The following is a 26832-nucleotide window of genomic DNA, read 5'->3' on the forward strand; positions in this document are numbered from 1 at the left end:
AGAATTTACAAAAACTGTTGCACAGTGCCACTAAATGGCCAGAACCTGCAACTACATCATTACAGATACTTGGCAAATTTGAATGGAAAACGTTGACAAAGCAATTTACAATGGTAATTGTTGACAAAGACGCGACCATAAATCGTGACAACGGGGTATAAAGTTTGTGAGCAAGTAGTGCATGCACTATCTAAGATGATCAATTTTATATAACTGTATTTTAAGGTCAGGAAAATAGAGGGATTGCAGTAATCTTTTTCCTTTTTCTTTCAAGTATACAAATGGCTATTTCATTCCATGTCCCAGACTTACATGTCAACCCAACCATGGTCGCCGATGATCTCGATTGCTTTTAAATGTTCCCCAGCAGAGAGGTACATCTCTGCTGCTGTTTTTGGTTCATTGATGTTCCTGGCCCAGTCTGCTTGTTTGGTAATCAACATCTTGGTGTCCTTGGGATCGCCCGAGCCAAGGAAATCCTGAGGAAGTTGTGATAAAATGGATCATTACTTCTTCCTCTGGTCAACATCCCGAGCAGTAAAATCAAACATAATACAGATACTGATTTATATACAGTATCTCATTAACCCCAGCTAGACTGGAGCTTTTTAAAAATTTAATCAGGCTTCCTTTAACAGGTTTCTTAATCTAATGATCCTTTCCCTTTTTTAATTATTTGTTGGGATGTGGATGACATTGGCCCCCCATTTATTGTCCATCCTTAGCTGCCCTGAGATCATTACGATTCAAATACGTAGTGTGGATGGGTTCATATGTAGGCCAGACCAGATAGGGATGTCAAGTTCTCTTCCCTGATGGACATCAGTAAACCAGTTGTGTTTTTAATAACAATCCAGAAACTTTCATGGTCATTTTTTCTGGAGCCAGCTCAATTTTATTGAATTAAAGTTCACAACTTGCTCTGGTAGGATTGGAACTTATGAACTCTGGATTGCTAGTCCAGTACCAGGCTACTCAACCCATGTTCGCTGCCCTCCAACAACGACTGCAAGACATGTAAAATTGGTCTGGTGACAACTTTCTCTTATTTCCCCTCCCTTCCCGTCAGGAGTGACCAGGCCTCTACTCAGCATCTCCCTACAGCAGCACAACGGTGATCAGGAACTCATCAGAACTGGGTGTATATATAGCAATGTGGGTAATTTAAAAACATCTGAGGCGCGAAAGAGATCATAGTGAGCAAACAAAAGGGATGAACTAAGGTGGTACAGGTAAATGCAAAGAAGTGCAAATTTATACATACTGGTGAATATTAAAAACTAAAATTGTAACTGAACGACTTAAAAATGAAGTTTGAAAACCTTCCTGCGCATTATTAGCAGCACAATACCTTGGCATAGTCAAACATGCGTAGGTCAGTGTACATGTTTAAGGCTCGACTATCATTTCCTGTCTTCTTGTACAACTTGGCTGCCTCGTGGAACTTGGCCTGGTAGGCATGTACGTCTGCTAGAAACAGCTCGTCAGTCTCACCGTGCTTTTTACGCTCCTGTAAAGAAAAAAATCCCACTTGTAATAATTTCAGAAACAAATACAGATTACACATTGGGCGAGATTTTCTGACTCCCACGGGTGCGTACGAGGAGTGTACGCACCCGTAGGGGCCTCGCAAGTACCGGTTTCAGGCATGCGACGCGCATGCGCTAAAAACCGGCACTTGCAATCGGTCAAGAATTCTCTTGACAGATCATCTGCCTGCCCGGGAAAAGTGCCTCTGCGGGTGGAGAGTTGCGCTTTTTGCACAACTTCCTTCCGCTGAAAGGTCATAGAATTCTTACACCTGGTAAAAGCGTAAGGCCTGCTTTTACCTGCTTAAGTGTTGAAAAATAGAAAAATTAAATTTGATAACTCATTTATAAATTAAAAATACTCTTCAAAAAGGTAAGTTTATTTTTAGCCCCGTAGAAACATTGAATTTTTTTTTCCAAACGATAAAAAAATATATATTTAATTAAATGAATTTTTAAAATTAATTTTAATTGTTTTTTTTAAAAATGTACTTAATGTTTTAGTGTGTTTTTAAATGTGATCCCCATTCATACTTTTGACAGTTCTGTGCGTAGAGAACTGTCAAAAGTATGAAGGGAGATTCCCTTCTTTGATGGGATCCTGTGGGCCAGGCGAACCAAAGGGCGGCACGGTGGCATAGTGGTTAGCACTGTTGCCTCACAGCGCCAGGGACCCGGGTTCGAATCCGGCCTCGGGCGACTGTCTGTGTGGAGTTTGCACATTCTCCCCGTGTTTGCGTGGGTTTTCTCCGGGTGCTCCGGTTTCCTCCCACAGTCCAAAGATGTGCGGGTTAGGTTGATTGGCTATGATAAATTGACCCTTAGTGTTAGGGGGGTTACAGGGATAGGGTGGGATATGTGTTGGTGTAGGGGTTACGGTGATCGGGTGGGATATGTGTCGGTGCAGGCTCGATGGGCTGAAATGGCCTCTATCTGCACTGTGGGGATTCTGTGAAAGGGTGCTTGTGAACCGCCTGCGCCCCTGGGATACCTGGGCCTCTGCGCATTTCCAACAGGAGAGGCCCAGGATTGGAAGCCTCGGGATCTACGGAATCAGCAGGTAGGTTTGTAGATTTATTTCCGATCGGAGGCATCCGCCCGCAAGAAGCCTCCGATCGGAAATTCAGGGCTAAGTTTTACTCTTGGCTAATTATGTCTTGAAAGGTAACAGTACGAGATCTGTTACAAATTTGGGTTTGCTGTAAATATCTTCTCAGATTCAGTGGCGTCAGTCGTTCCTGTAAGCAGATCCCATGCCCTTCATGTTCCCAGAGCTGGCTCTCACTGGCCAATACCTATGTATAGGATAGCATAACCCAGAAGTGTAAGAATGCATCCCCTCGACATATGAACTAGAAGTTATGATTTCTGCATGTCATCAATCTTTGAGGGTGGACCAAGAAAACACTTGGTAAAATGAGGCCAAATACCAGTCAGTAGGCTGCTTTATTCTACAGCAGGTGAACATAACAGAGCAACAATTAAGATATGACTCACTTAGCTCAATCAGTACTATTTTGTATTATTATGCAAAGTTATGAATACACCACACTTCCCCACATTGGTGGGGCATGTTGTTTGACTTAGTGACTTATCCACTTTAAGTACTGCCAGCCTTTCTAGTACCTCCTCTTTATCTATTTATCTCATCCAGTATCCTGACAACCTCGTTTACCGTAGCTTTGGCAAAGTCCTTTTCCTTGGTAAACACAATGCAAAGTACTCATTTAGTACCTCAGCCATGCCTTCGGCCTCCACCAATAGATCTCCATTTTGGTCCCTAATCTGCCCCACTGTTCCTCTGACAACCCTTTTACTGTTAATATGCCTATATAAGACCTTTGGATTCCCTTTTATGTTGGCCGCCAATCTATTCTCGTACTGTCTCTTTGCCTCTCTCATTTCCTTTTTCACTTCTCCTCTGTACTTTTTATATTCAGCCTGATTCTCCCTTGTATTATCAAGCTGATATTCGTCATACACTCCCTTTTTCTGCTTCATCCTACTCTCCAACTATTTCGTCATCCAGGGAGCTCTGGCTTTGGTTGCCCTCCCTCTCCTCCTTGTGGGAATGTACCTCGACTGTACCTGAACCATCTCTTCTTTAAAGACCGCCCATTGCTCCGTTACATTTCTGCCTGCCAGTCTTTGACTCTAATTTACCCAGGCCCGATCCCTCCTCGATTTGCTGAAATTAGCCCTCCTCCAGTTAAGTGTTTTTATTCCAGATTGCTCCTTATTCTTCTCCATAACTAATCTAAATCTTGTGATACTATGATCACTATTCCCGAGATGCTTCCCTGCTGTGACATTCTCCACTTGACTCACTTAATTTCCCAGCACTAGACCCAGCAATGCCGCCTTCCTCGTTGGGCAGGAAACATACTGATCAAGAAAATTCTCCTGAACACACTTCAGAAATTCCTCCCCTTCTCTGCCCTGAACACAATCACTGCCCCATTCAATATTGGGGTAGTTAGAGTCTCCCATTATCACTACTCTATAGTTCTTGCACCTCTCAGTAATTTTCTTGCAAATCTGCTCCTCTATATCTTTCCCACTACTTGGTGGTCTATAATGACCAAGTAGCGTCATAGCTCCTTTATTGTTTCTCAATCAACTCCAACCAAATAGATTCTGTCTTTGACTCCTCAAGGGCATCTCTCTTTCTAGCACTAATATTTTCCTTAATCAAAACTACTACCCTCCTTTTTTTCCGTCCCTATCTTTCCTGAATACCTTGTACCCAGAAATATTAAGCATTCAATCCTCCCCTTTTTTGAGCCAGGTCTTCGTTATCGTCACTACATCATATTCCCATGTGACTATTTGTGCCTGCAGCTCACCAACCTTATTAACCACACTTCATGCATTTACACACATGCACTCCGAACCTAACTTAGGCCTCTTTGTATTTTCTATGACCCACCTAATTTTGTATTACTTCTAACTCCAGCGGTCTCTCCCAGTCCTCTGTGCACCTTGTTTGTACTTTTTAATACTACATCTTGGTGCCTGACACCCTGCCGAATTAGTTTAAACCCTCCCCTACAGCACTAGATAACCTGCCCGCGGGGATATTAGTCCCAGCTGCGTTCAGATGCAACCCATCCATCCTGAACAGGTCCCTCCTGCCACAGAATTGGTCCTAATGTCCCAAGACTCTGATGCCCTCCTCCTGCAGCATGCCTCTAGCCACATCCTTCTATTTCTACAACAAAAACAGAAAATGCTGGAAATACTCAGCAGGTCAGGCAGCATCTGTGGAGAGAGAAACAGAGTTAACGTTTCAGGTCGACGACGAAGGGTCATTGACCTGAAACGTTAACTCTGTTTCTCTCTCCACAGATGCCGCCTGACCTGCTGAGTATTTCCAGCATTTTCTGTTTTTGTTTCAGATTTCCAGCATCCGCAGTATTTTACTCTTCTATTTCTACTCTCACTAGCACATGGCACTGGGAGTAATCCAGAGATTTCTACCTTTGAGGTCCTGCTTTTTAACTTCCTCCATCGCTCCTTAATTGTGACTGCAGGACCTCAACCCTCTTCCTCCCTATGTTGTTGGTTCCGATATGGACAACGACTTCTGGCTCATCCCCTTCCCCAGCAAATGTTCTGCACCCTCTCCGTGATGTCTCTTATCCTGGCACCAGGGAGGCAACATACCATATGGGTCTCACGTCGACGGTAGCAGAACTGTCTGTCTGCCGCCCGACTATCGAATCTCCAATTACTCAATCTGAACCTTAACCTACATTGCTTATATCTACTGCCATATGAATTTAACCCTTTGAGTGCTCAATTTAACTCAATAGTTAGATTTTTAACATTTGTTACACCACAGTTCCTCTATGGCAGCATAATCAGAAATCCCAAAATGTGACAAGGACCAATAGCAATGCAACTTGTGAACACTGTTAGCTTAGATATATGTGTGGGGTGGCAGTATCTGCACTGTAAAATATTAAAAATGAACTGCAGTTAACTGCAAAAAGTGCCAGGAAGTCCAGAGAGCCGCATGGGCACTTTTTACAGCTGACTTGACACCACACTGCATTTACATTCCATGCAGTGTCTAATGGAAACAGTGCAAGACTACACCCTCCAGGAAGTCTTGCTCCTTTCCCCTTCGGAGTCTGGTTGGACCATGTCTTTGGATTTACAGCACAACTTTAGTGTTGGTGAAAAGCGGTTCATGCTAAAGTTGCAGTGTTAAAGCACCCTCAGTTTCAGTTATGATCTGGGGCAACAGTTTTACACCCACATTTCGCTATTGATAAATATGGTACAATATATCTCGATAACAGTAAGACAATTAAACGATTTACAAAGTAATTTCCTTACCTCAATGCTGCTAATAAGCTCTAGATAGCGGAGATCTCGTACTCTGATAAATGCCTGCCGATAAATTAAAACATTAAATAAAATGAAAACATGTTACTCCAGACACTGAAGCACATAATCCAGGTTGACACTCCATGCAGTACTGAGGCAATGCTACACTGTTGGAGGTGCCGTCTTTCAGATGAGACATTAAACTGAAGCCTCATCTGCTCTCTCAGGTGGACGTAAAATATCCTGTGGCACTATTTGAAGAGGAGCAGGGGCATTTTCCCGGTATCCTGGCCAATATTTATCCCGCAACCAACATCACTAAATCAGATTATCTGGTCATTATCACATTGCTGTTTGTGGGATCTTGCTGTGTGCAAATTGGTTGCCACGTTTCCTACATTACAACAATGACAATACTTCATTGGCTGTATAGCACTTTGGGACGTCCTGAGGTCATGAATGGTGCTATAGAAAGGCAAGTCTTTCCTTTTTTCTTTTAAATTTTAGTGCAATACATATAAAGTGGTTTTCAACAGTTATAATGGCCCAGAAATTAGGGTCTCCACGGGTGAGTACGCAAGGGGTACTCACCTGTAAGGCCGATGGAAGTGCCGGTTTCCCGCATGCGCGGGAAACCGGCACTTCCGTTCCCCTGAAAGCAGGGGTTAAGAGGTCGATCGCGGGCGACGTATGACGCAGCGCGTGCGCATGGAACTTAGGAGTTTTTCTCAATTGGTGCAGTGCGGGTAAATCCCCAGCATTTGCACATGTAAAAAGCAGGAGTAAAGCCCTAGCAGACGCTCCGTAACGATCAGGAAGAAGAACTCTTTCAGCAGTGGGGCTACTAAACGGAACATTTTTAATTGTGAAAGGGAGCAAAGTTATTTTAACAAAGTCTGAGGTAAGTTTCCAACTTAAAATTTTTTTTTTTTTTTAATGGGTTTTGAGTACTGTAGTTATAATTGAATTTGATTTTTTTATTAAATATGAAAGTGACTGTTTAAAAATGAATAATCTTTAAAAAAGAAAATTATCAGTAATATATATTCTTTTAAGTATGTATGTATGTATATATTCCTTTAAGTATGTGTATGTATGTATATATTCCTTTCAGAACGTGTATGTATGTATGTATTCCTTTCAGTATGTGTATGTATGTATATGTATGTATGTATGAATGAATGTATGACTTTCAGAAAATGTTAGTTATTGGAAAATCATCTCGGGCTGTGATATTCATCAGGCGGGTATGACGTGCTCCCAAGCCGATAACGCACGTTTCCTGCCATAGCCCGAGGTGATTTTCTAGCCACTCACTTTATTAAAATTACTTTAACAACTCTTTCCATTTTTTCCTTACAAGGACTTCTGTTTAAAGAGGAAGCCTGTGAGGGAGAAACATGCCCTTTATAAATGGTGTCCTGATCCTCTGTGCGATTTTGCTTCAGAGAATTCGAAACGCCAGGTAACAACATAGAAGAGTGAGGAACCATAACCGTCTCCTGATCAGGAGGAACTACTACCCACCCCAGAGAGTGTACAGGGAGAGGCGATCATTTGAGATGCTGTCGGAGGAGTTGTGTGTGAGGAGGCTGCGCTTCAGTAAAGAGGCAATCGGCCGACTATGTGACATGTTGAAGGAGGACCTTCAAACACGCTCCAAGACCCGCACTGCCTTGTCAGTGAACATGAAGGTAACCACAGCATTGAACTTCTTTGCAAGTGGGTCATTTCATGCAAGCACCGGTGACATAAGCAACATCTCCAAGAATGCTGCGAGGGTCTGCATTCACCAGGTCACAGATGCCATTTTCCGTAGGCTTTCAGAGTTCATTAAGTTTGACTTGTCCACTGGACATCAAAAGGAGATGGCCCCTGCATTTCATCGCACTGCTGGATTCCCCAAAGTGATTGGGGCCATCGATGGAACCCATATTGCATTGAAGGGACCAGTGGAGGCACCTGTGACATACATTAACAGGAAGGGGTATCATTCATTGAATGTAATGATAGTCTGTGATGCGCACCTCGGGATCCTAAACGTGAATGCAGCGCACCGGGGAAGTAATCATGACTCCTTTGTCCTCCGCAACTCGAACTAATATGACGCACTCAGCAAATTGCCTCCAGGATCTGCATGGATATTGGGCGACAAGGGCTACCCGCCAAGACCATGGCTGATGACTCCCTACCGCAAGACCAATAATGAGGCTCAGGAGAGATACAACCAGGCACACGTGTCCACGTCAAGTGGTGGAGAGGACAATCGTAGTTCTGAAATCACGCTTCCGGTGCCTGGATAGGTCAGGGGGGACCTTGCAGTATTCTCACCAGAAAGTGGCAAGGATTGTGATGGCCTGTTGTGCTTTGCATAACTTTGCCCTGCAGGAAGAACTGACCCTTAACACTGCAGAGGAGCTCCCTGCTGAAATGGAGGACATAAGCGCTGCCAATGTGCCTGTGGCCAGGCCTGATGGGGAGGAGCCAAGTGCTGCCGAAAGTAAGGCTGCTCAGGAACTGCTAGTAGCCAACACCTTCACGAGGTAGTGTCGCCTTGTACCTCCCCCTCCCCCAGCAAGGCAAAGAAAGGAGCAGACACATTTTAAAGTGAAACAGTGAACTTTTATTGCAGCATCAAAGACTTTTGAGGTTCAGTTTTGATGTAGATAGTTTATAACTTTTAAATGTTAACTAGCTATTTTCTACTTTTCAAAGATTCGTAAACATGAATAGTTTGGAAAAAACTTTGTAAACAGTTTAAAGTAACTTTTTTTGGTTTCTTAGTGCAATAAAGACATTCAAGATGGAAACTAGCTATTTTCTAAATTTCAAACAGTTGTAAAAATATTTTTGCTAAAATAAAAGTTAAATTTTTTTTCAAACTGACTACAGGCTGTACTTTTTAAACGAAAAGGTTACATATACTTTGTCACAAATATAATTTGCTAATTAAATAAAATGAATGAAAAAAATGCTTTCAGGGCTTTTAAAACTCTTTAAATTGCTTCAAATCTCTTAAAACTATTTAAGATTCTTCCAATTCATGTAAAAGTATTTAAAAGTTTATAAAAGTTACCAAAAGATTCATAAAAATACAAAGAACCAACTTACCAGGCTGTTTCTGCATGTACCAAGGCTTTGGAGCTTGTGAAAACGATTGGGGGCGTGTCCTATGCTAATGCGACCTCACAGGGCGGGTCTCCCTTACACTCCGCACTGGACGCTCCGCACAGGCTGCACTCATGGGCGGCGTGACGTCAGACGCTGCCCGGGAGTGCTCCTCAATAAAACGGAATTCCACGCTCGCCGAGAGCACAACGGCCGGCGCGCTAGGTAAGTGCAGATCGGGGGCTTGCACCCATGTGCAGCAAGCCCCCAACCCTATTTTCTGGGCCAATATACATTGTGCTGCTACCTGCTGCAGCTCCAACATGCAGCTCCACAGAGGAGTGACATCTAGGTCTGATCCATCCACTGCCCATTCCAGAGTCCCCAATGAAGAGACATCAAGTGGAGGCCAGGGGCTTTCTCCGAGGAAGGAGAGAGAGTGCAGTATTGACAGGGCTTGAGAGCAGGTTACTATATGGTCTCTCATATGAGTATGATGCTTTTTTGTAATACTAGAAGAAAGTCAGTGATATTACTCGTGATGAGTCAAGGGGCTACACTGCTACAAAGTATAAACACCCCACCACTGACTGGAAGAGCTTTGAAAGATTCCCTCAGAGACAGCACAATATTTTTTGAAACCAGAAAAATACCGGCGGCAAATTCTAGGATTAACACTTGGAAATTCTTCCCCGACTCCCCAAGTCAAGGGATCAAGAAAACTCTGATTGGGATACCCACAACATATCACTAGAAAGTTAGAGATGTCACAGATTTTAAGCAAGTGCAGAGGCAGGGAAAGGGAGGAGGGGAGGAAAGAACAAAAGGGAAGGTCTGTGATAGGATGGAAGGCAGGAGAGATTAAGAGACACCAGGGATGATGGTGCAAGGCAAAAGGAGATGGTAATGGGACAAGTTAAGAAACAAAAGACAACTCGAGATGAGGTGTAAATGCCAGTGGCAGAATCAGATTAGGCACTTTACAGCCTTCTGGATTCAACAGCAAGTTCAACAATTTCAGACCATAACCTCGGCCCCTATTTTTTTCTTCTTTTTTTCTCTCACATGGCAGCTGTTGATTCTGCCATTGGCATTTACTTGCAGGGCTATGGGGAAAGGTTGGGGGATTGGGACTAGCTGAAGTGCTCTTGCAGAGAGCTGGCGCAGACTCAACGGGCCGAATGGCCTTCTTCCATGCTGTAACCATTCTATGATTCTATATGAGTTGTGTTCAGCACACAAGCCTGGTTATCCAGATCCACTGATTGCTACATTTTGAATTTTACATGCTTGGAGGTTTGGAGAGATCTGTTCTCAGAGCTGGTCCCTCAATGGTGGATAATTCCTAGATCTGAACACTTTGATCTATCAGTGCTAGCAGTTGGAGATATTGCTAATTCATGGAACACGGATTTAAATTTTATACATGGCCTGCGAAGCTCCACGGTACACACCTAAAGTGGCCCACAGACAAAAACTTGAAGACATCTGCTGAATTATTCCCATGTATGCATCATTCTCAGTATAATAAAAGTTATGATATACCCTTACATCATCCAGTAAAGTAAACCCAGATGTACCTTAGGACAAATTGCTTGGTACAGTACCACTTCGATCACACGGTACACAACCACCACTCAGCAGGCAACCTTCGCCCACTGACAATAAAAGGAGCAAACCCAAATGAGTAAATGATCACAAAGAGCTGTACCAAAGAACAGCACCTTTTGGAGTAATGTCTTGGGGTGAGATGACCACTAGCTCCATTGTTTCAGTTTATGACATTGTCTCAATCCCTCAATACGTTAGAAGAAACACACAAGTGTGTTGCAAGTCTATGTACTTTACAGCCTTGTGGTTGCAGCAGCAGGTATCTTTGCTCAGAGATACTTGCTCTGCTCCAAATTAATAAAGAGTAGCACACTGCAAATATTTCAGTTTAATAAAAGAAAATTGTGGGATTTTATCAAAATAAATATGGGGAACAAAATATATTATCTGAATTTCAAAAGGAAGCCACATTTAACCTCTCCTCTAAGCCCACACACGTGAAAGAATACAACAAATTGGCCCCTGGGAGGACTTGCCCTGCAGCTCTGGTGACTACTGTGTGAGCATCCTGTCACAGATAAATCTGACATTTAGAAAAAAAAATAATCACAGATTCATGACAGAAAGCAAATCACTCATCTGCTCAAATTTCTCAGAGATCAATATTCACCTGAAACAAGAACACACAAGTCTGTACATCAGAACCGAGGAACTCCTGCTAATTGTCTTCTGCCATCCAGTGGCAAGTCAAAGTCTCTGCATGGGTGCAACAATCTAATCCATCAACATCTGAGGGAAGGACATGTGCCCTCATTTACTTGTTCCATCCAAGACAAGTGGTTCCCAGGCCATGAACTACTGGTACCAGGAAAACTTGGTCTCTCCAACCCTTCCACTGCCAAGCCCCAATGGCTAAAATATGATCCTCTGCTGCCTTTTCACTCTATATTTGTGTGCACTGCTGATGCAGTGTGCTGTGGAACGGAGACACCCATCAGACATTTTTAGACTTGTGTTATACAGCCCTACTCCCAGAGCCACAAAAAGCAGATTTCCTGAAGGTGTCCCGTAGATGGCTCAAGATAGTAAACTCAATAAGGAATCTATCTAACCCCTAATCAGAAGTTCAGCGTAATAAAATCTACCCTACTTAGAAAGATGAGAAAAATATGACTCAAATACTTCCAAAACTTTGTATATTATTGATATTTCAAATAAGAATGTAGAGATACAGTACTTCGAAGTTACAACACAAACAGGCCATTCTGCCTGACTAATCCTTGTTGGCATTCACCCTCCACGTGGGCAAATACCTCTAATTACATTTACCCATTCCGTTCCCATCTCCCTTCAACATCTTTCCTTTCCCTTACCCTCTCCAGCCTTGCCCCTCACTGTAGGACACTCACCCTCTCCAGCCCTGCCCCTCACTGCTGGTCACTCACTCTCCTCAGCCCTGTCCCTCACTGTAGGACACTCACCCTCTCCAGCCCTGTCCCTCACTGTAGGACACTCACCCTCTCCAGCCCTGCCCCTCACTGTGGAACACTCGCCCTCTCCAGCCCTGCCCCTCCCTGTAGGACACTCGCCCACTCCAGCCCTGTCCCTCACTGTAGGACACTCGCCCTCTCCAGCCCTGACCCTCACTGTAGGACACTCGCCCTCTCCCCAGCCCTGCCCCTTACTGTAGGACACTCTCCCTCTCCAGCCCTGCCCCTCCCTGTAGGACACTCACCCACTCCAGCCCTGCCCCTCACTGTGGAACACTCGCCCTCTCCAGCCCTGCCCCTCACTGTCGGACACTCACTCTCCCCAGCCCTGCCCCTCACTGTAGGACACTCGCCCTCTCCAGCCCTGCACCTCACTGTGGGACACTCACCCTCTCCAGCCCTGCCCCTCACTGTAGGACACTCACCCTCTCCAGCCCTGCCCCTCACTGTAGGACACTCACCCTCTCCAGCCCTGTCCCTCACTGTAGGACACTCACCCTCTCCAGCCCTGCCCCTCACTGTAGGACACTCGCCCTCTCCAGCCCTGCCCCTCACTGTAGGACACTCGCCCTCTCCCCAGCCCTGCCCCTTACTGTAGGACACTCGCCCACTCCAGCCCTGCCCCTCACTGTAGGACACTCGCCCACTCCAGCCCTGCCCCTTACTGTAGGACACTCTCCCTCTCCAGCCCTGCCCCTCCCTGTAGGACACTCGCCCACTCCAGCCCTGCCCCTCACTGTCGGACACTCACTCTCCCCAGCCCTGCCCCTCACTGTGGGACACTCACCCTCTCCAGCCCTGCCCCTCACTGTAGGACACTCACCCTCTCCAGCCCTGCCCCTCACTGTAGGACACTCACCCTCTCCAGCCCTGCCCCTCACTGTCGGACACTCGCCCACTCCAGCCCTGCCCCTCACTGTAGGACACTCACCCTCTCCAGCCCTGCCCCTCACTGTAGGACACTCGCCCACTCGAGCCCTGCCCCTCACTGTAGGACACTCGCCCACTCGAGCCCTGCCCCTCACTGTAGGACACTCACCCTCTCCAGCCCTGCCCCTCACTGTAGGACACTCGCCCACTCGAGCCCTGCCCCTCACTGTAGGACACTCGCCCCCTCCAGCCCTGCCCCTCACTGTAGGACACTCTCCCTCTCCAGCCCTGCCCCTTACTGTAGGACACTCACACTCTCCAGCCCTGCCCCTCACTGCAGGACACTCACCCTCTCCAGCCCTGCCCCTCACTGTAGGACACTCGCCCACTCGAGCCCTGCCCCTCACTGTAGGACACTCGCCCCCTCCAGCCCTGCCCCTCACTGTAGGACACTCTCCAGCCCTGCCCCTCACTGTAGGACACTCGCCCACTCCAGCCCTGCCCCTTACTGTAGGACACTCGCCCTCTCCAGCCCTGCCCCTCACTGTAGGACACTCACCCTCTCCAGCCCTGCCCCTCACTGTAGGACACTCGCCCTCTCCAGCCCTGCCCCTCACTGTAGGACACTCGCCCCCTCCAGCCCTGCCCCTCACTGTAGGACACTCGCCCACTCCAGCCCTGCCCCTTACTGTGGAACACTCACCCACTCCAGCCCTGCCCCTCACTGTAGGACACTCGCCCCCTCCAGCCCTGCCCCTCACTGTAGGACACTCACCCTCTCCAGCCCTGCCTCTCACTGTAGGACACTCACCCTCTCCAGCCCTGCCCCTCACTGTAGGACACTCGCCCACTCCAGCCCTGCCCCTCACTGTAGGACACTCACCCTCTCCAGCCCTGCCCCTCACTGTAGGACACTCACCCACTCCAGCCCTGCCCCTCACTGTAGGACACTCACCCTCTCAGCCCTGCCCCTCACTGTAGGACACTCGCCCTCTCCAGCCCTGCCCCTCACTGTAGGACACTCGCCCTCTCCAGCCCTGCCCCTCACTGTAGGACACTCGCCCCCTCCAGCCCTGCCCCTCACTGTAGGACACTCGCCCACTCCAGCCCTGCCCCTCACTGTAGGACACTCGCCCACTCCAGCCCTGCCCCTTACTGTAGGACACTCTCCAGCCCTGCCCCTCACTGTAGGACACTCGCCCCCTCCAGCCCTGCCCCTCACTGTGGAACACTCGCCCACTCCAGCCCTGCCCCTCACTGTAGGACACTCTCCAGCCCTGCCCCTCACTGTAGGACACTCGCCCACTCCAGCCCTGCCCCTCACTGTAGGACACTCGCCCACTCCAGCCCTGCCCCTTACTGTAGGACACTCTCCAGCCCTGCCCCTCACTGTAGGACACTCGCCCACTCCAGCCCTGCCCCTCACTGTGGAACACTCGCCCTCTCCAGCCCTGCCCCTCACTGTAGGACACTCGCCCACTCCAGCCCTGCCCCTCACTGTGGAACACTCGCACTTTCCAGCCTTGCCCCTCACTGTGGAACACTCGCCCTCTCCAGCCCTGCCCCTCACTGTAGGACACTCGCCCTCTCCAGCCCTGCCCCTCACTGTAGGACACTCACCCTCTCCAGCCCTGCCCTTCACTGTAGGACACTCGCCCTCTCCAGCCCTGCCCCTCACTGTGGAACACTCACCCTCTCCAGCCCTGCCCCTCACTGTAGGACACTCGCCCTCTCCAGCCCTGCCCCTCACTGTAGGACACTCGCCCACTCCAGCCCTGCCCCTCACTGTAGGACACTCACCCTCTCCAGCCCTGCCCCTCACTGTAGGACACTCGCCCACTCCAGCCCTGCCCCTCACTGTAGGACACTCACCCTCTCCAGCCCTGCCCCTCACTGTAGAACACTCGCCCTCTCCAGCCCTGCCCCTCACTGTAGGACACTCACCCTCTCCAGCCCTGCCCCTCACTGTAGGACACTCGCCCACTCCAGCCCTGCCCCTCACTGTAGGACACTCGCCCTCTCCAGCCCTGCCCCTCACTGTAGGACACTCGCCCTCTCCAGCCCTGCCCCTCACTGTAGGACACTCGCCCTCTCCAGCCCTGCCCCTCACTGTAGGACACTCGCCCACTCCAGCCCTGCCCCTCACTGTAGGACACTCGCCCTCTCCAGCCCTGCCCCTCACTGTAGGACACTCGCCCTCTCCAGCCCTGCCCCTCACTGTAGGACACTCGCCCTCTCCAGCCCTGCCCCTTACTGTAGGACACTCTCCAGCCCTGCCCCTCACTGTAGGACACTCGCCCTCTCCAGCCCTGCCCCTTACTGTAGGACACTCTCCAGCCCTGCCCCTCACTGTAGGACACTCGCCCACTCCAGCCCTGCCCCTCACTGTAGGACACTCGCCCACTCCAGCCCTGCCCCTCACTGTAGGACACTCGCCCACTCCAGCCCTGCCCCTCACTGTGGAACACTCGCACTTTCCAGCCTTGCCCCTCACTGTGGAACACTCGCCCTCTCCAGCCCTGCCCCTCACTGTAGAACACTCGCCCTCTCCAGCCCTGCCCCTTACTGTAGGACACTCTCCCTCTCCAGCCCTGCCCCTTACTGTAGGACACTCTCCCTCTCCAGCCCTGCCCCTCACTGTAGGACACTCGCCCACTCCAGCCCTGCCCCTCACTGTAGAACACTCGCCCTCTCCAGCCCTGCCCCTCACTGTAGAACACTCGCCCTCTCCAGACCTGCCCCTTACTGTAGGACACTCTCCAGCCCTGCCCCTCACTGTAGAACACTCGCCCACTCCAGCCCTGCCCCTCACTGTGGAACACTCGCACTTTCCAGCCTTGCCCCTCACTGTGGAACACTCTCCCTCTCCAGCCCTGCCACTCACTGTAGGACACTCGCCCACTCCAGCCCTGCCCCTCACTGTGGAACACTCGCACTTTCCAGCCTTGCCCCTCACTGTGGAACACTCGCCCTCTCCAGCCCTGCCACTCACTGTGGAACACTCGCACTTTCCAGCCCTGCCCCTCACTGTGGAACACTCGCACTTTCCAGCCTTGCCCCTCACTGTGGAACACTCGCCCTCTCCAGCCCTGCCACTCACTGTAGGACACTCACCCTGCCTAGCCCTTGATTGGTCCTGTACAGCACGTTCACCATGCTTTCATCTTGCTACAGCACTCCTGGGTACACGAGCTTTCAGCGGTAGCTCACCAGCAGGGTACTAAGAAACATGGCCACCTTCTCTTTCTATATGAAGATACCATTGAGGTGAGGAAAGAGCAGCAAGAGAAAAAAAGATTAAATGGAAGATACGGTATGGTGGCAGCATGGCAGATGGAGTGGGGAGAGAAAATCAGCTGTTGACTGGAGGAAAGTATGTGAAAAAAAAACAAAGTAAAAGCATAATAAGGTAGGGAGTGAATGGAGAGAGCAACAATAAAGGATAACGGAGATAAGTTCTGATCCTGCGTAGTTTCGTCTGTCCTTTCGTGATACTGATTCTTGTATCTGATTGATCCGTGCGAACTCTGTGGTATTTGTCATGTGGTCAGCGGAGAGCAATCAGTAAGTATTGACAAACTCTTACAATCACTGGCTTAGCATTATGGAAACAAAAAACACTCACCAGGTACGCTGGCAGGCAGACAGATATATGGATAAAACATTAATATAATAGCAAAATACTGCGGATGCTGGAAATCTGAAATAACAACAGAAAATGCTGGAAATACTCAGCAGGCCAGGGAGCTCCACGGATGCTGCCTGGCCTGCTGAGCATTTCCAGCATTTTCTGTTGTTATTATGGATAAAACATGTCTAGTTTGCTCTGCGATAGCTGAATGGGAAATAAGCGGGTCTTAAAAGCAGTACAATGGTTCAAATTTTACTGCCTGTTTTATTAGTGGATAGGTGCCACAAAGTACAAAAAATAAATGAAGTGACCGGATATTCAGGGACTGTGTGGTGCAGTAATTGAGACCATGCCTCCTTGAATTCTGCCCAGAGAAAAGATGGGTCTCCTCTCTCTACTAGCATGCACCCATTTAATGAGCCTCTTCAAGAAGCTGTACATCTATCTCCTCCAATCTGTGTATGGATGGAGGATCTCATCAGTTACTGGTACCTTTTTAGCAGTATCGAAGTCCATTCCTTCCAAGGCCTCTATCGCCAGGTCCCGCCAGTCATTTTCCGTTACTCCTAAGCAGGCAATCTGATAGGCTTCCTTATACATCTTCTTTTCCAAGTACTGGTACATGGGTGCAGACTTTAAAAAAAAGAGTTGCCTGTTAATTATGATCAAGTCTAACTGCATCCACCAAACAAAACAATTTTTCATTTGTTTTTTCTTACCAATTACAGCATCTTCTAATCTGGTACTGAAAGAGATGACCTATAAAGAAGTACACATGTCCTGTCAATGCTGCCCCTTTGGATGAGTCGTTAGGTGGTGGGCTTGTGTGATATGGGATGGGGTACTTTGCAGACAGGCCTGTCTCCCTATATTAACCAATCTAGTTCAGGTCCTGCGACACCCATTTAATGAGATTCTCTAATTACGTGAAGTCAGCTAAACCTTTCCTTGTTCATTTGGTCACGTTCCAACAAACCCTGCCTTATCTAGTCTAAACCAGCTTGACGTTTTTTTAATCTGAATTTTTGTGCTCATGGTGCTGAGGAATGGAACACTTTCATCAAGCACTAGCAAAGCAGATTTATTAGTTAGATACAAAGAAAAGGACTCTCTGCTCTTCCCCAGCAATGGGTGTCAGCCCCAACTCAGAAGAGGTTTCTCTCTCCTGCACCATTTTTCTCCATTCACTGCACCAGTCATCTTATTGGGAGACTGCCAGTTTAGTACCAATTAGTGGTAAATTAACAGCAGTTTTGTGCTGTAGACCTCTGCCCATCAGGAATTGGACTGAGGCTGCCCCAAACTCATTTCACATAGGAACCTCAATCAGCAGACAAGGCAACCTTCCAGCCAATTGGCCTGGGCTGGATTTGAGCCAGTATCTAACCCAGTTTCCCAACTGAATCGGTTTATACTACTAAATACAATTGACACCATCCAGCTTTCCATATTTCCCTTTTTCATAAATGTTTTTACCCTACTTTAGGTTTCCCACATCTAGGATGCCCCATGGAGAAAGCAGGCACACATCCTGCTCAAGGTCTTGCCATTATGTCTCTGTAATCGGCTTCCAAACTGGATTGAAAGCCTTTAATCAATGCTAGGTTTCCTCCGCCCCCACATACGCCCAACAGTTTAATTGAGAACAACATTTTAACAGGTTAGGAATCCACTTTTTACCACTCTATCGAATCACCAATATCCCCAGTTTTAAAAGAATCCATTGTTTTGCCAATTTTCTTCTGAAGCTGCTTTCCCTTACTGGAGCAGCATCCAGGGGTTGCAGCAGGCCTCCCGTAACTCGCCTAGTGACCTCTTTATGGCTGGAATTTTCTCAAGGGAGCCGGGTTGGGGCAGGGGGCCTCCGAGACAGGCAGGAACCAAGGGAGGCCAGGTTTCCTGCAGGCACTGTCGACTTTAACGGCAGGGCCTGATTTGAATGTGAGGCCTCGGATTCCCGCCCGTAGCCAGCCAGATTGAGGCACTGGCTGGCTGCAGGCAGGTAGGCCTCAGATGCGAGAGGTCGGTCCGGGCGAGGGATTGCTGGGAAGACATGGTCAGGGATCGTGGCGGGGGGTGGGCGGTCGGCAAATCTGGGGGGTGGGGGCCACGGGGTCGGTGATCGGGAGGGGGTTGGAGGATCAGCAGGGGATTGGGAGGATTGGCAGGGGATCGGGAGGGGGGTTGGAGAATCAGCAGGGGATCGGGAGTGGGTTGGAGAATCAGCAGCGGATCTGGGATCAGCAGGGGGAGTTGGGGATTGGCTTAGGCGAGGTCGGGGATCAGCAGGGGGGGTTAGGGATCAACATAGGCTAGGTCAAGGATCAGGAGGGGAGGTCAAGGATTGGTGCGGCGGGGGGGGGGGGGAAAGAGATGATCGAGGCCAGCCTCAGTATCAATCGGTGGGATTGGGGTGGGGAGGCCTCATGGTGAGGATCGGAGGCCACATGGTAGGGTCTCTGATCACGGGGGATGGGTTAGGTAGGGACCCTGGATCCAGGAAGTAGGTGTAAAGCCACTTACCTCCTGGATCCAGCAGTCCCTGCCTCGGTTTAACTGCCATGTTTCACGAATTGTGTGAAACCCGTCCACATGCAGTTAAATTCAAAACAGAGATGAAAAAAGAGGCAGCCATCTCATTACAATATTTAAATAAAGGTACTGCCCCCTGGGAGCGGGTTGGCTGTCCACTCCCGTTAAACTCGGAAGTGGGTGGGTGGGTTGGAGGCAGGGTCAAGTCGGGAATCCCATTTTTAACAATTTAATACCTGCCCCCACGCACCAAACCCACCCGTTTTTTCAGGGGAAAATTCCGGCCTATGTGTGAGCCCAGACAGCAAGTGTCTGCAGGCTATTCACCCATAGAGGGCAACACATCCAGGCCCAATTCTGTCTCCATCGCACATGCACTTCCAGCAGGGGTCACTGGATAATCATTAGGAATGGTACCCCTGGATGATTTTATATCCCCCTCATTAGTGCAATGTTGCTGAAGCCAATTGAACAGCACCAGCTGCTACCCTGGCTGAGATCAGCTAATTCTAACCAGGGACTTCTCTGGTCTCAGTACCATACTTCATTTACTCACGAAAGCATCGGCAAAACTGTATTCCCACTTTTGATCATATCCAACCACCCCCCCGACAATCCGTCAGTTTATACCTGTGGGACCTCGACTGCAGACATGGCGTACACATGCAGGCAGAAGATCTTGGAGCCGTTGTAGCCCACCACAAAACCCTGGAGCTTCTGCTGGTGCACCGGAAAGTTACTGGCTTTGATGTTGAGAAAACCGCCACCAGAGAAACAAAGCATATCCTCACACTGGGTATTCCAAGCCACACTGTTAGCATTCGGCTCCTACACAGGAGGAATTTTTGATGGGTTGTTATTAATCAGTATTAATTTAAGACAAAAAAGGAGCACAGAATCAGGAGCACTGTTGGGGATAACTATCGGCTATAATAGGATAAGGCAACGGAGGAGAGACAGAGCCCAACAGCACCAATAAATTCCGGTAATGGATATTGGCAGGCTGACTGAGAATCACATCTAACAAATGAAATGGCCAAAAAAGCCACCTCTCCTAATCCCACCTGCATCTAACTTATAGGATTGCTAGCTGGAGAGCCCGTCGGTGCCGAAGCTTTTTTTGAGGGCATGCTGTTGTTGGAAGAGAGAGAGGGCGCGCGACTGGGGGGAAAAGAGAGCGCGCGACTGGGGGGGGAAAGAGAGCACGCGACTGGGGGGGGGAAGAGAGCGCGCGACGGGGGGGGAAAGAGAGCGCGCGACTGGGGGGGGAAAGGGAGCGCGCGACTGGGGGGGGAAAGGGAGCGCGCGACTGGGGGGGGAAGAGAGCGCGCGACTGGGGGGGGAAAGAGAGCGCGCGACTGGGGGGGAAGAGAGCGCGCGACTGGGGGGGGAAAGAGAGCGCGCGCGCGACTGGGGTGGGGAAGAGAGCGCGCGCGCGACTGGGGGGGGGAAAGAGAGCGCGCGCGCGACTGGGGGGGGGGAAGAGAGCGCGCGCGCGACTGGGGGGGGGAAGAGAGCGCGCGCGCGCGCGACTGGGGGGGGGGAAGAGAGCGCGCGCGACTCGGGGGGGGGAAGAGAGCGCGCGCGCTGGCGCGACTCGGGGGGGGAAGAGAGCGCGCGCTGCGCGCGACTCGGGGGGGGAAGAGAGCGCGCGCGACTCGGGGGGGGAAGAGAGCGCGCGCGACTCGGGGGGGGAAGAGAGCGCGCGCGACTCGGGGGGGGAAGAGAGCGCGCGCGCGCGCGACTGGGGGGGGAAGGGAGCGCGCGCGCGACTGGGGAGGGAAGAGAGCGCGCGCGCGACTGGGGGGGGGAAGAGAGCGCGCGCGCGACTGGGGGGGGAAGAGAGCGCGCGCGCGACTGGGGGGGGAAGAGAGCGCGCGCGCGACTGGGGGGGGGGAAGAGAGCGCGCGCGCGACTGGGGGGGGAAGAGAGCGCGCGCGCGACTGGGGGGGGAAGAGAGCGCGCGCGCGACTGGGGGGGGAAGAGAGCGCGCGCGCGACTGGGGGGGGAAGAGAGCGCGCGCGCGACTGGGGGGGGGAAGAGAGCGCTGCGCGCGACTGGGGGGGGGAAGAGAGCGCGCGCGCGACTGGGGGGGGAAGAGAGCGCGCGAGCGACTGGGGGGGGAAGAGAGCGCGCGCGCGGACTGGGGGGGGAAGAGAGCGCGCGCGCGACTGGGGGGGGAAGAGAGCGCGCGCGCGCGACTGGGGGGGGAAGAGAGCGCGCGCGCGCGACTGGGGGGGGAAGAGAGCGCGCGCGCGACTGGGGGGGGAAGAGAGCGCGCGCGCGACTGGGGGGGGAAGAGAGCGCGCGCGCGACTGGGGGGGGAAGAGAGCGCTGCGCGCGACTGGGGGGGGAAGAGAGCGCGCGCGCGACTGGGGGGGGAAGAGAGCGCGCGCGCGACTGGGGGGGGGAAGAGAGCGCTGCGCGCGACTGGGGGGGGAAGAGAGCGCGCGCGCGACTGGGGGGGGAAGAGAGCGCGCGCGCGACTGGGGGGGGAAGAGAGCGCGCGCGCGACTGGGGGGGGAAGAGAGCGCGCGCGCGACTGGGGGGGGAAGAGAGCGCGCGCGCGACTGGGGGGGGGAAGAGAGCGCGCGCGCGCGACTGGGGGGGGAAGAGAGCGCGCGCGCGGACTGGGGGGGGAAGAGAGCGCGTGCGCGACTGGGGGGGGAAGAGAGCGCGCGCGCGACTGGGGGGGGAAGAGAGCGCGCGCGCGACTGGGGGGGAAGAGAGCGCGCGCGCGACTGGGGGGGGGAAGAGAGCGCTGCGCGCGACTGGGGGGGGAAGGGAGCGCGCGCGCGACTGGGGGGGAAAGAGAGCGCGCGCGCGACTGGGGGGGAAGAGAGCGCGCGCGCGACTGGGGGGCAGAGAGCGCGGGCGCGACTGGGGGGGAAGAGAGCGCGCGCAGCGCGACTGGGGGGGGAAGAGAGCGCGCGCGCGACTGGGGGGGGAAGAGAGCGCGCGCGCGACTGGGGGGGGAAGAGAGCGCGCGCGCACGACTGGGGGGGGAAGAGAGCGCGCGCGCGACTGGGGGGGGAAGAGAGCGCGCGCGCGACTGGGGGGAAGAGAGCGCGCGCGCGCGACTGGGGGGGGAAGAGAGCGCGCGCGCGACTGGGGGGGGAAGAGAGCGCGCGCGCGACTGGGGGGGGAAGAGAGCGCGCGCGCGCGACTGGGGGGGGGAAGAGAGCGCGCGCGCGACTGGGGGGGGGGGAAGAGAGCGCGCGCGCGACTGGGGGGGGAAGAGAGCGCGCGCGCGACTGGGGGGGGAAAGAGAGCGCGCGCGCGACTGGGGGGAAGAGAGCGCGGCGCGACTGGGGGGAAGAGAGCGCGGGCGCGACTGGGGGGGAAGAGAGCGCGGGCGCGACTGGGGGGGAAGAGAGCGCGGCGCGACTGGGGGGGAAGAGAGCGCGGGCGCGACTGGGGGGGAAGAGAGCGCGGGCGCGACTGGGGGGGAAGAGAGCGCGGGCGCGACTGGGGGGGAAGAGAGCGCGGGCGCGACTGGGGGGGAAGAGAGCGCGGGCGCGACTGGGGGGAAGAGAGCGCGGGCGCGACTGGGGGGGAAGAGAGCGCGGGCGCGACTGGGGGGGAAGAGAGCGCGGGCGCGACTGGGGGGGAAGAGAGCGCGGGCGCGACTGGGGGGGAAGAGAGCGCGGGCGCGACTGGGGGGGAAGAGAGCGCGGGCGCGACTGGGGGGGAAGAGAGCGCGGGCGCGACTGGGGGGGAAGAGAGCGCGGGCGCGACTGGGGGGGAAGAGAGCGCGCGGCGCGACTGGGGGGGGAAGAGAGCGCGCGGCGCGACTGGGGGGGGAAGAGAGCGCGCGGCGCGACTGGGGGGGGAAGAGAGCGCGCTGGCGCGACTGGGGGGGGGAAGAGAGCGCGGCGCGCGACTGGGGGGGGGAAGAGAGCGCGCGCGCGACTGGGGGGGGAAGAGAGCGCGCGCGCGACTGGGGGGGGAAGAGAGCGCGCGCGCGACTGGGGGGGGGAAAGAGAGCGCGCGCGCGACTGGGGGGGGAAGAGAGCGCGCGCGCGACTGGGGGGGGGGAAGAGAGCGCGCGCGCGACTGGGGGGGGGGAAGAGAGCGCTGCGCGCGACTGGGGGGGGGGGAAGAGAGCGCGCGCGCGACTGGGGGGGGGAAGAGAGCGCGCGCGCGACTGGGGGGGGGGGAAGAGAGCGCGCGCGCGACTGGGGGGGGGGGAAGAGAGCGCGGCGCAGCGACTGGGGGGGGGGGAAGAGAGCGCGCGCGCGACTGGGGGGGGGAAGAGAGCGCGCGCGCGACTGGGGGGGGGAAGAGAGCGCGCGCGCGACTGGGGGGGGAAGAGAGCGCGCGCCGCGACTGGGGGGGGGGAAGAGAGCGCGCGCGCGACTGGGGGGGGGGAAGAGAGCGCTGCGCGCGACTGGGGGGGGGAAGAGAGCGCGCGCGCGACTGGGGGGGGAAGAGAGCGCTGCGCGCGACTGGGGGGGGAAGAGAGCGCGCGCGCGACTGGGGGGGGGAAGAGAGCGCGCGCGCGCGACTGGGGGGGAAGAGAGCGCGCGCGCGACTGGGGGGGGGAAGAGAGCGCGTGCGCGCGACTGGGGGGGGGAAGAGAGCGCGTGCGCGCGACTGGGGGGGGGAAGAGAGCGCGCAGCGCGCGACTGGGGGGGGAAGAGAGCGCGCGCGCGACTGGGGGGGGAAGAGAGCGCGCGCGCGACTGGGGGGGGGAAGAGAGCGCGCGCAGCGCGACTGGGGGGGGAAGAGAGCGCTGCGCGCGACTGGGGGGGGAAGGGAGCGCTGCGCGCGACTGGGGGGGGGGAAGAGAGCGCGCGCGCGACTGGGGGGGGAAGAGAGCGCGCGCGCAATTGGGGGGGGAAGAGAGCGCGCGCGCGACTGGGGGGGAAGAGAGCGCGCGCGCGACTGGGGGGGAAGAGAGCGCGCGCGCAACTGGGGGGGAAGAGAGCGCGCGCGCGACTGGACTGGGGGGGGAAAGGGAGCGCGCGACTGGGGGGGGAAAGAGAGCGCGCGACTGGGGGGAAGAGAGCGCGCGACTGGGGGGGGGAAGAGAGCGCGCGCGCGACTGGGGGGGGGAAGAGAGCGCGCGCGCGACTGGGGGGGGGAAGAGAGCGCGCGCGCGACTGGGGGGGGAAGAGAGCGCGCAGCGCGCGACTGGGGGGGGAAGAGAGCGCGCGCACGCGCGACTCGGGGGGGAAGAGAGCGCGCGCGCGCGCGACTCGGGGGGGGGGAAGAGAGCGCGCGCGACTCGGGGGGGGGAAGAGAGCGCGCGCGACTCGGGGGGGGGAAGAGAGCGCGCGCGACTCGGGGGGGGAAGAGGCGCGCAGCGCGCGACTGGGGGGGGAAGAGAGCGCGCGCGCGACTGGGGGGGGGAAGAGAGCGCTGCGCGCGACTGGGGGGGGGAAGAGAGCGCGCTGCGCGCGACTGGGGGGGGAAGAGAGCGCGCGCGCGACTGGGGGGGGAAGAGAGCGCGACGCGCGACTGGGGGGGAAGAGAGCGCGCGCGCGACTGGGGGGGGAAAGAGAGCGTCGCGCGCGACTGGGGGGGGAAGAGAGCGCGCGCGCGACTGGGGGGGAAGAGAGCGCGCGCGCGACTGGGGGGGGGAAGAGAGCGCGCGCGCGACTGGGGGGGAAGAGAGCGCGCGCGCGACTGGGGGGGGAAGAGAGCGCGCGCGCGACTGGGGGGGGGAAGAGAGCGCGCGCGCGACTGGGGGGGAAGAGAGCGCTGCGCCGCGACTGGGGGGGGAAGAGAGCGCTGCGCGCGACTCGGGGGGGGAAGAGAGCGCGCGCGACTCGGGGGGGAAGAGAGCGCGCGCGACTCGGGGGGGGAAGAGAGCGCGCGCGACTCGGGGGGGGGAAGAGAGCGCAGCTGGCTACTGGGGTAGCGCGCGACTGGGGGGGGAAGAGAGCGCAGCGCGCGCGACTGGGGGGGGAAAGAGAGCGCGCGCGCGACTGGGGGGAAGAGAGCGCGCGCGCGACTGGGGGAAGAGAGCGCGCGCGCGACTGGGGGGGGGAAGAGAGCGCGCGCGCGACTGGGGGGGGGAAGAGACGCGCGCGCGACTGGGGGGAAGGGAGAGAGCGCGCGCGCGACTGGGGGGGGGAAGAGAGCGCGCGCGCGACTGGGGGGGGAAGAGAGCGCGCGCGCGACTGGGGGGGGAAGAGAGCGCGCGCGCGACTGGGGGGGGAAGAGAGCGCGCGCGCGACTGGGGGGGAAGAGAGCGCAGCGCGCGACTGGGGGGGGAAGAGAGCGCGCGCGCGACTGGGGGGGGAAGAGAGCGCGCGCGCGACTGGGGGGGGAAGAGAGCGCGCGCGCGACTGGGGGGGGAAGAGAGCGCGCGCGCGACTGGGGGGGGAAGAGAGCGCGCTGCGCGCGACTGGGGGGGGGGAAGAGAGCGCGCGCGCGACTGGGGGGGGAAGAGAGCGCGCGCGCGACTGGGGGGGGGGAAGAGAGCGCTGCGCGCGACTGGGGGGGGAAGAGAGCGCGCGCGCGACTGGGGGGGGGAAGAGAGCGCGCGCGCGACTGGGGGGGGAAGAGAGCGCGACGCGCGGACTGGGGGGGGAAGAGAGCGCTGCGCGCGACTGGGGGGGGGAAGAGAGCGCGCGCGCGACTGGGGGGGAAGAGAGCGCGCGCGCGACTGGGGGGGAAGAGAGCGCTAGCGCGCGACTGGGGGGGGAAGAGAGCGCGCGCGCGGACTGGGGGGGGGAAGAGAGCGCCAGCGCGCGACTGGGGGGGGAAGAGAGCGCTGCGCGCGACTGGGGGGGGAAGAGAGCGCGCGCGCGACTGGGGGGGGGAAGAGAGCGCGCGCGCGACTGGGGGGGGGAAGAGAGCGCTGCGCGCGACTGGGGGGGGAAGGGAGAGCGCGCGCGCGACTGGGGGGGGGGAAGAGACGCGCGCGCGCTGGGGGGGGGAAGAGAGCGCGCGCGCGACTGGGGGGGGGAAGAGAGCGCGCGCGCGACTGGGGGGGGAAGAGAGCGCGCGCGCGACTGGGGGGGGGAAGAGAGCGCGCGCGCGACTGGGGGGGAAGAGAGCGCAGCGCAGCGACTGGGGGGGGAAGAGAGCCGGCGCTGCGACTGGGGGGGAAGAGAGCGCGCGCGCGACTGGGGGGGGGGGAAGAGGAGCGCGCGCGGACGACTGGGGGGGGAAGAGAGCGCCGCGCGACTGGGGGGGGAAGAGAGCGCTGCGCGACGGACTGGGGGGAAGAGAGCGCGCGCGCGACTGGGGGGGGAAGAGAGCGCGCGCGCGCGACTGGGGGGGGGAAGAGAGCGCTAGCGCGCGACTGGGGGGGGAAGAGAGCGCGAGCGCAGTGCGCGACTGGGGGGGGGAAGAGAGCGCGCAGCGCGCGCGACTCGGGTGGGGGAAGAGAGCGCGCTGCGCGCGACTCGGGGGGGGGAAGAGAGCGCAGCGCTGCGCGCGACTCGGGGGGGGGGGAAGAGAGCGCGCGCGACTCGGGGGGGGGAAGAGAGCGCGCGCGCGACTTCGGGGGGGGGGAAGAGAGCGCTGCGCGCGACTGGGGGGGGAAGAGAGCGCGCGCTGCGCGACTGGGGGGGAGGAAGAGAGCGCGCGCGCGACTGGGGGGGGAAGAGAGCGGCGCGCGCGACTGGGGGGGAAGAGAGCGCGCGCGCGACTGGGGGGGGAAAGAGAGCGCGCCGCGCGACTGGGGGGGGGAGAGGGAGAGCGCGCGCGCGACTGGGGGGGGGGAAGAGAGCGCGCGCGCGACTGGGGGGGGGGAAGAGAGCGCGCGCGCGACTGGGGGGGGGAAGAGAGCGCGCGCGCGACTGGGGGGGGGGGGGGAAGAGAGCGCGCG

The 26832-nt window shown here is 55.7% G+C and overlaps 1 protein-coding gene across 1 annotated transcript in view; it reads right to left on the minus strand.

Moving 5' to 3' along the window:
- Positions 1 to 248: 248 nt before the first annotated feature.
- LOC147110836 (intraflagellar transport protein 122 homolog) overlaps positions 249 to 26832 on the minus strand; it is a 117451-nt gene continuing 90867 nt past the window's right edge. The window contains exons 13-17 of the mRNA XM_085999970.1: positions 19677 to 19874; positions 17007 to 17147; positions 5874 to 5927; positions 1352 to 1510; positions 249 to 479 (exon numbers count right to left, since the gene is read on the minus strand). Coding sequence (XP_085856096.1) covers positions 309 to 479; positions 1352 to 1510; positions 5874 to 5927; positions 17007 to 17147; positions 19677 to 19874 — 723 coding nt within the window. The 3' untranslated portion in view covers positions 249 to 308. The remainder of the gene's footprint in view (positions 480 to 1351; positions 1511 to 5873; positions 5928 to 17006; positions 17148 to 19676; positions 19875 to 26832) is intronic.

The sequence above is a fragment of the Somniosus microcephalus genome, chromosome 11, assembly GCF_052327205.1.
Source record: "Somniosus microcephalus isolate GS21.2 chromosome 11, FLI_Smic_1.0, whole genome shotgun sequence".
Lineage (NCBI taxonomy): Eukaryota > Metazoa > Chordata > Chondrichthyes > Squaliformes > Somniosidae > Somniosus > Somniosus microcephalus.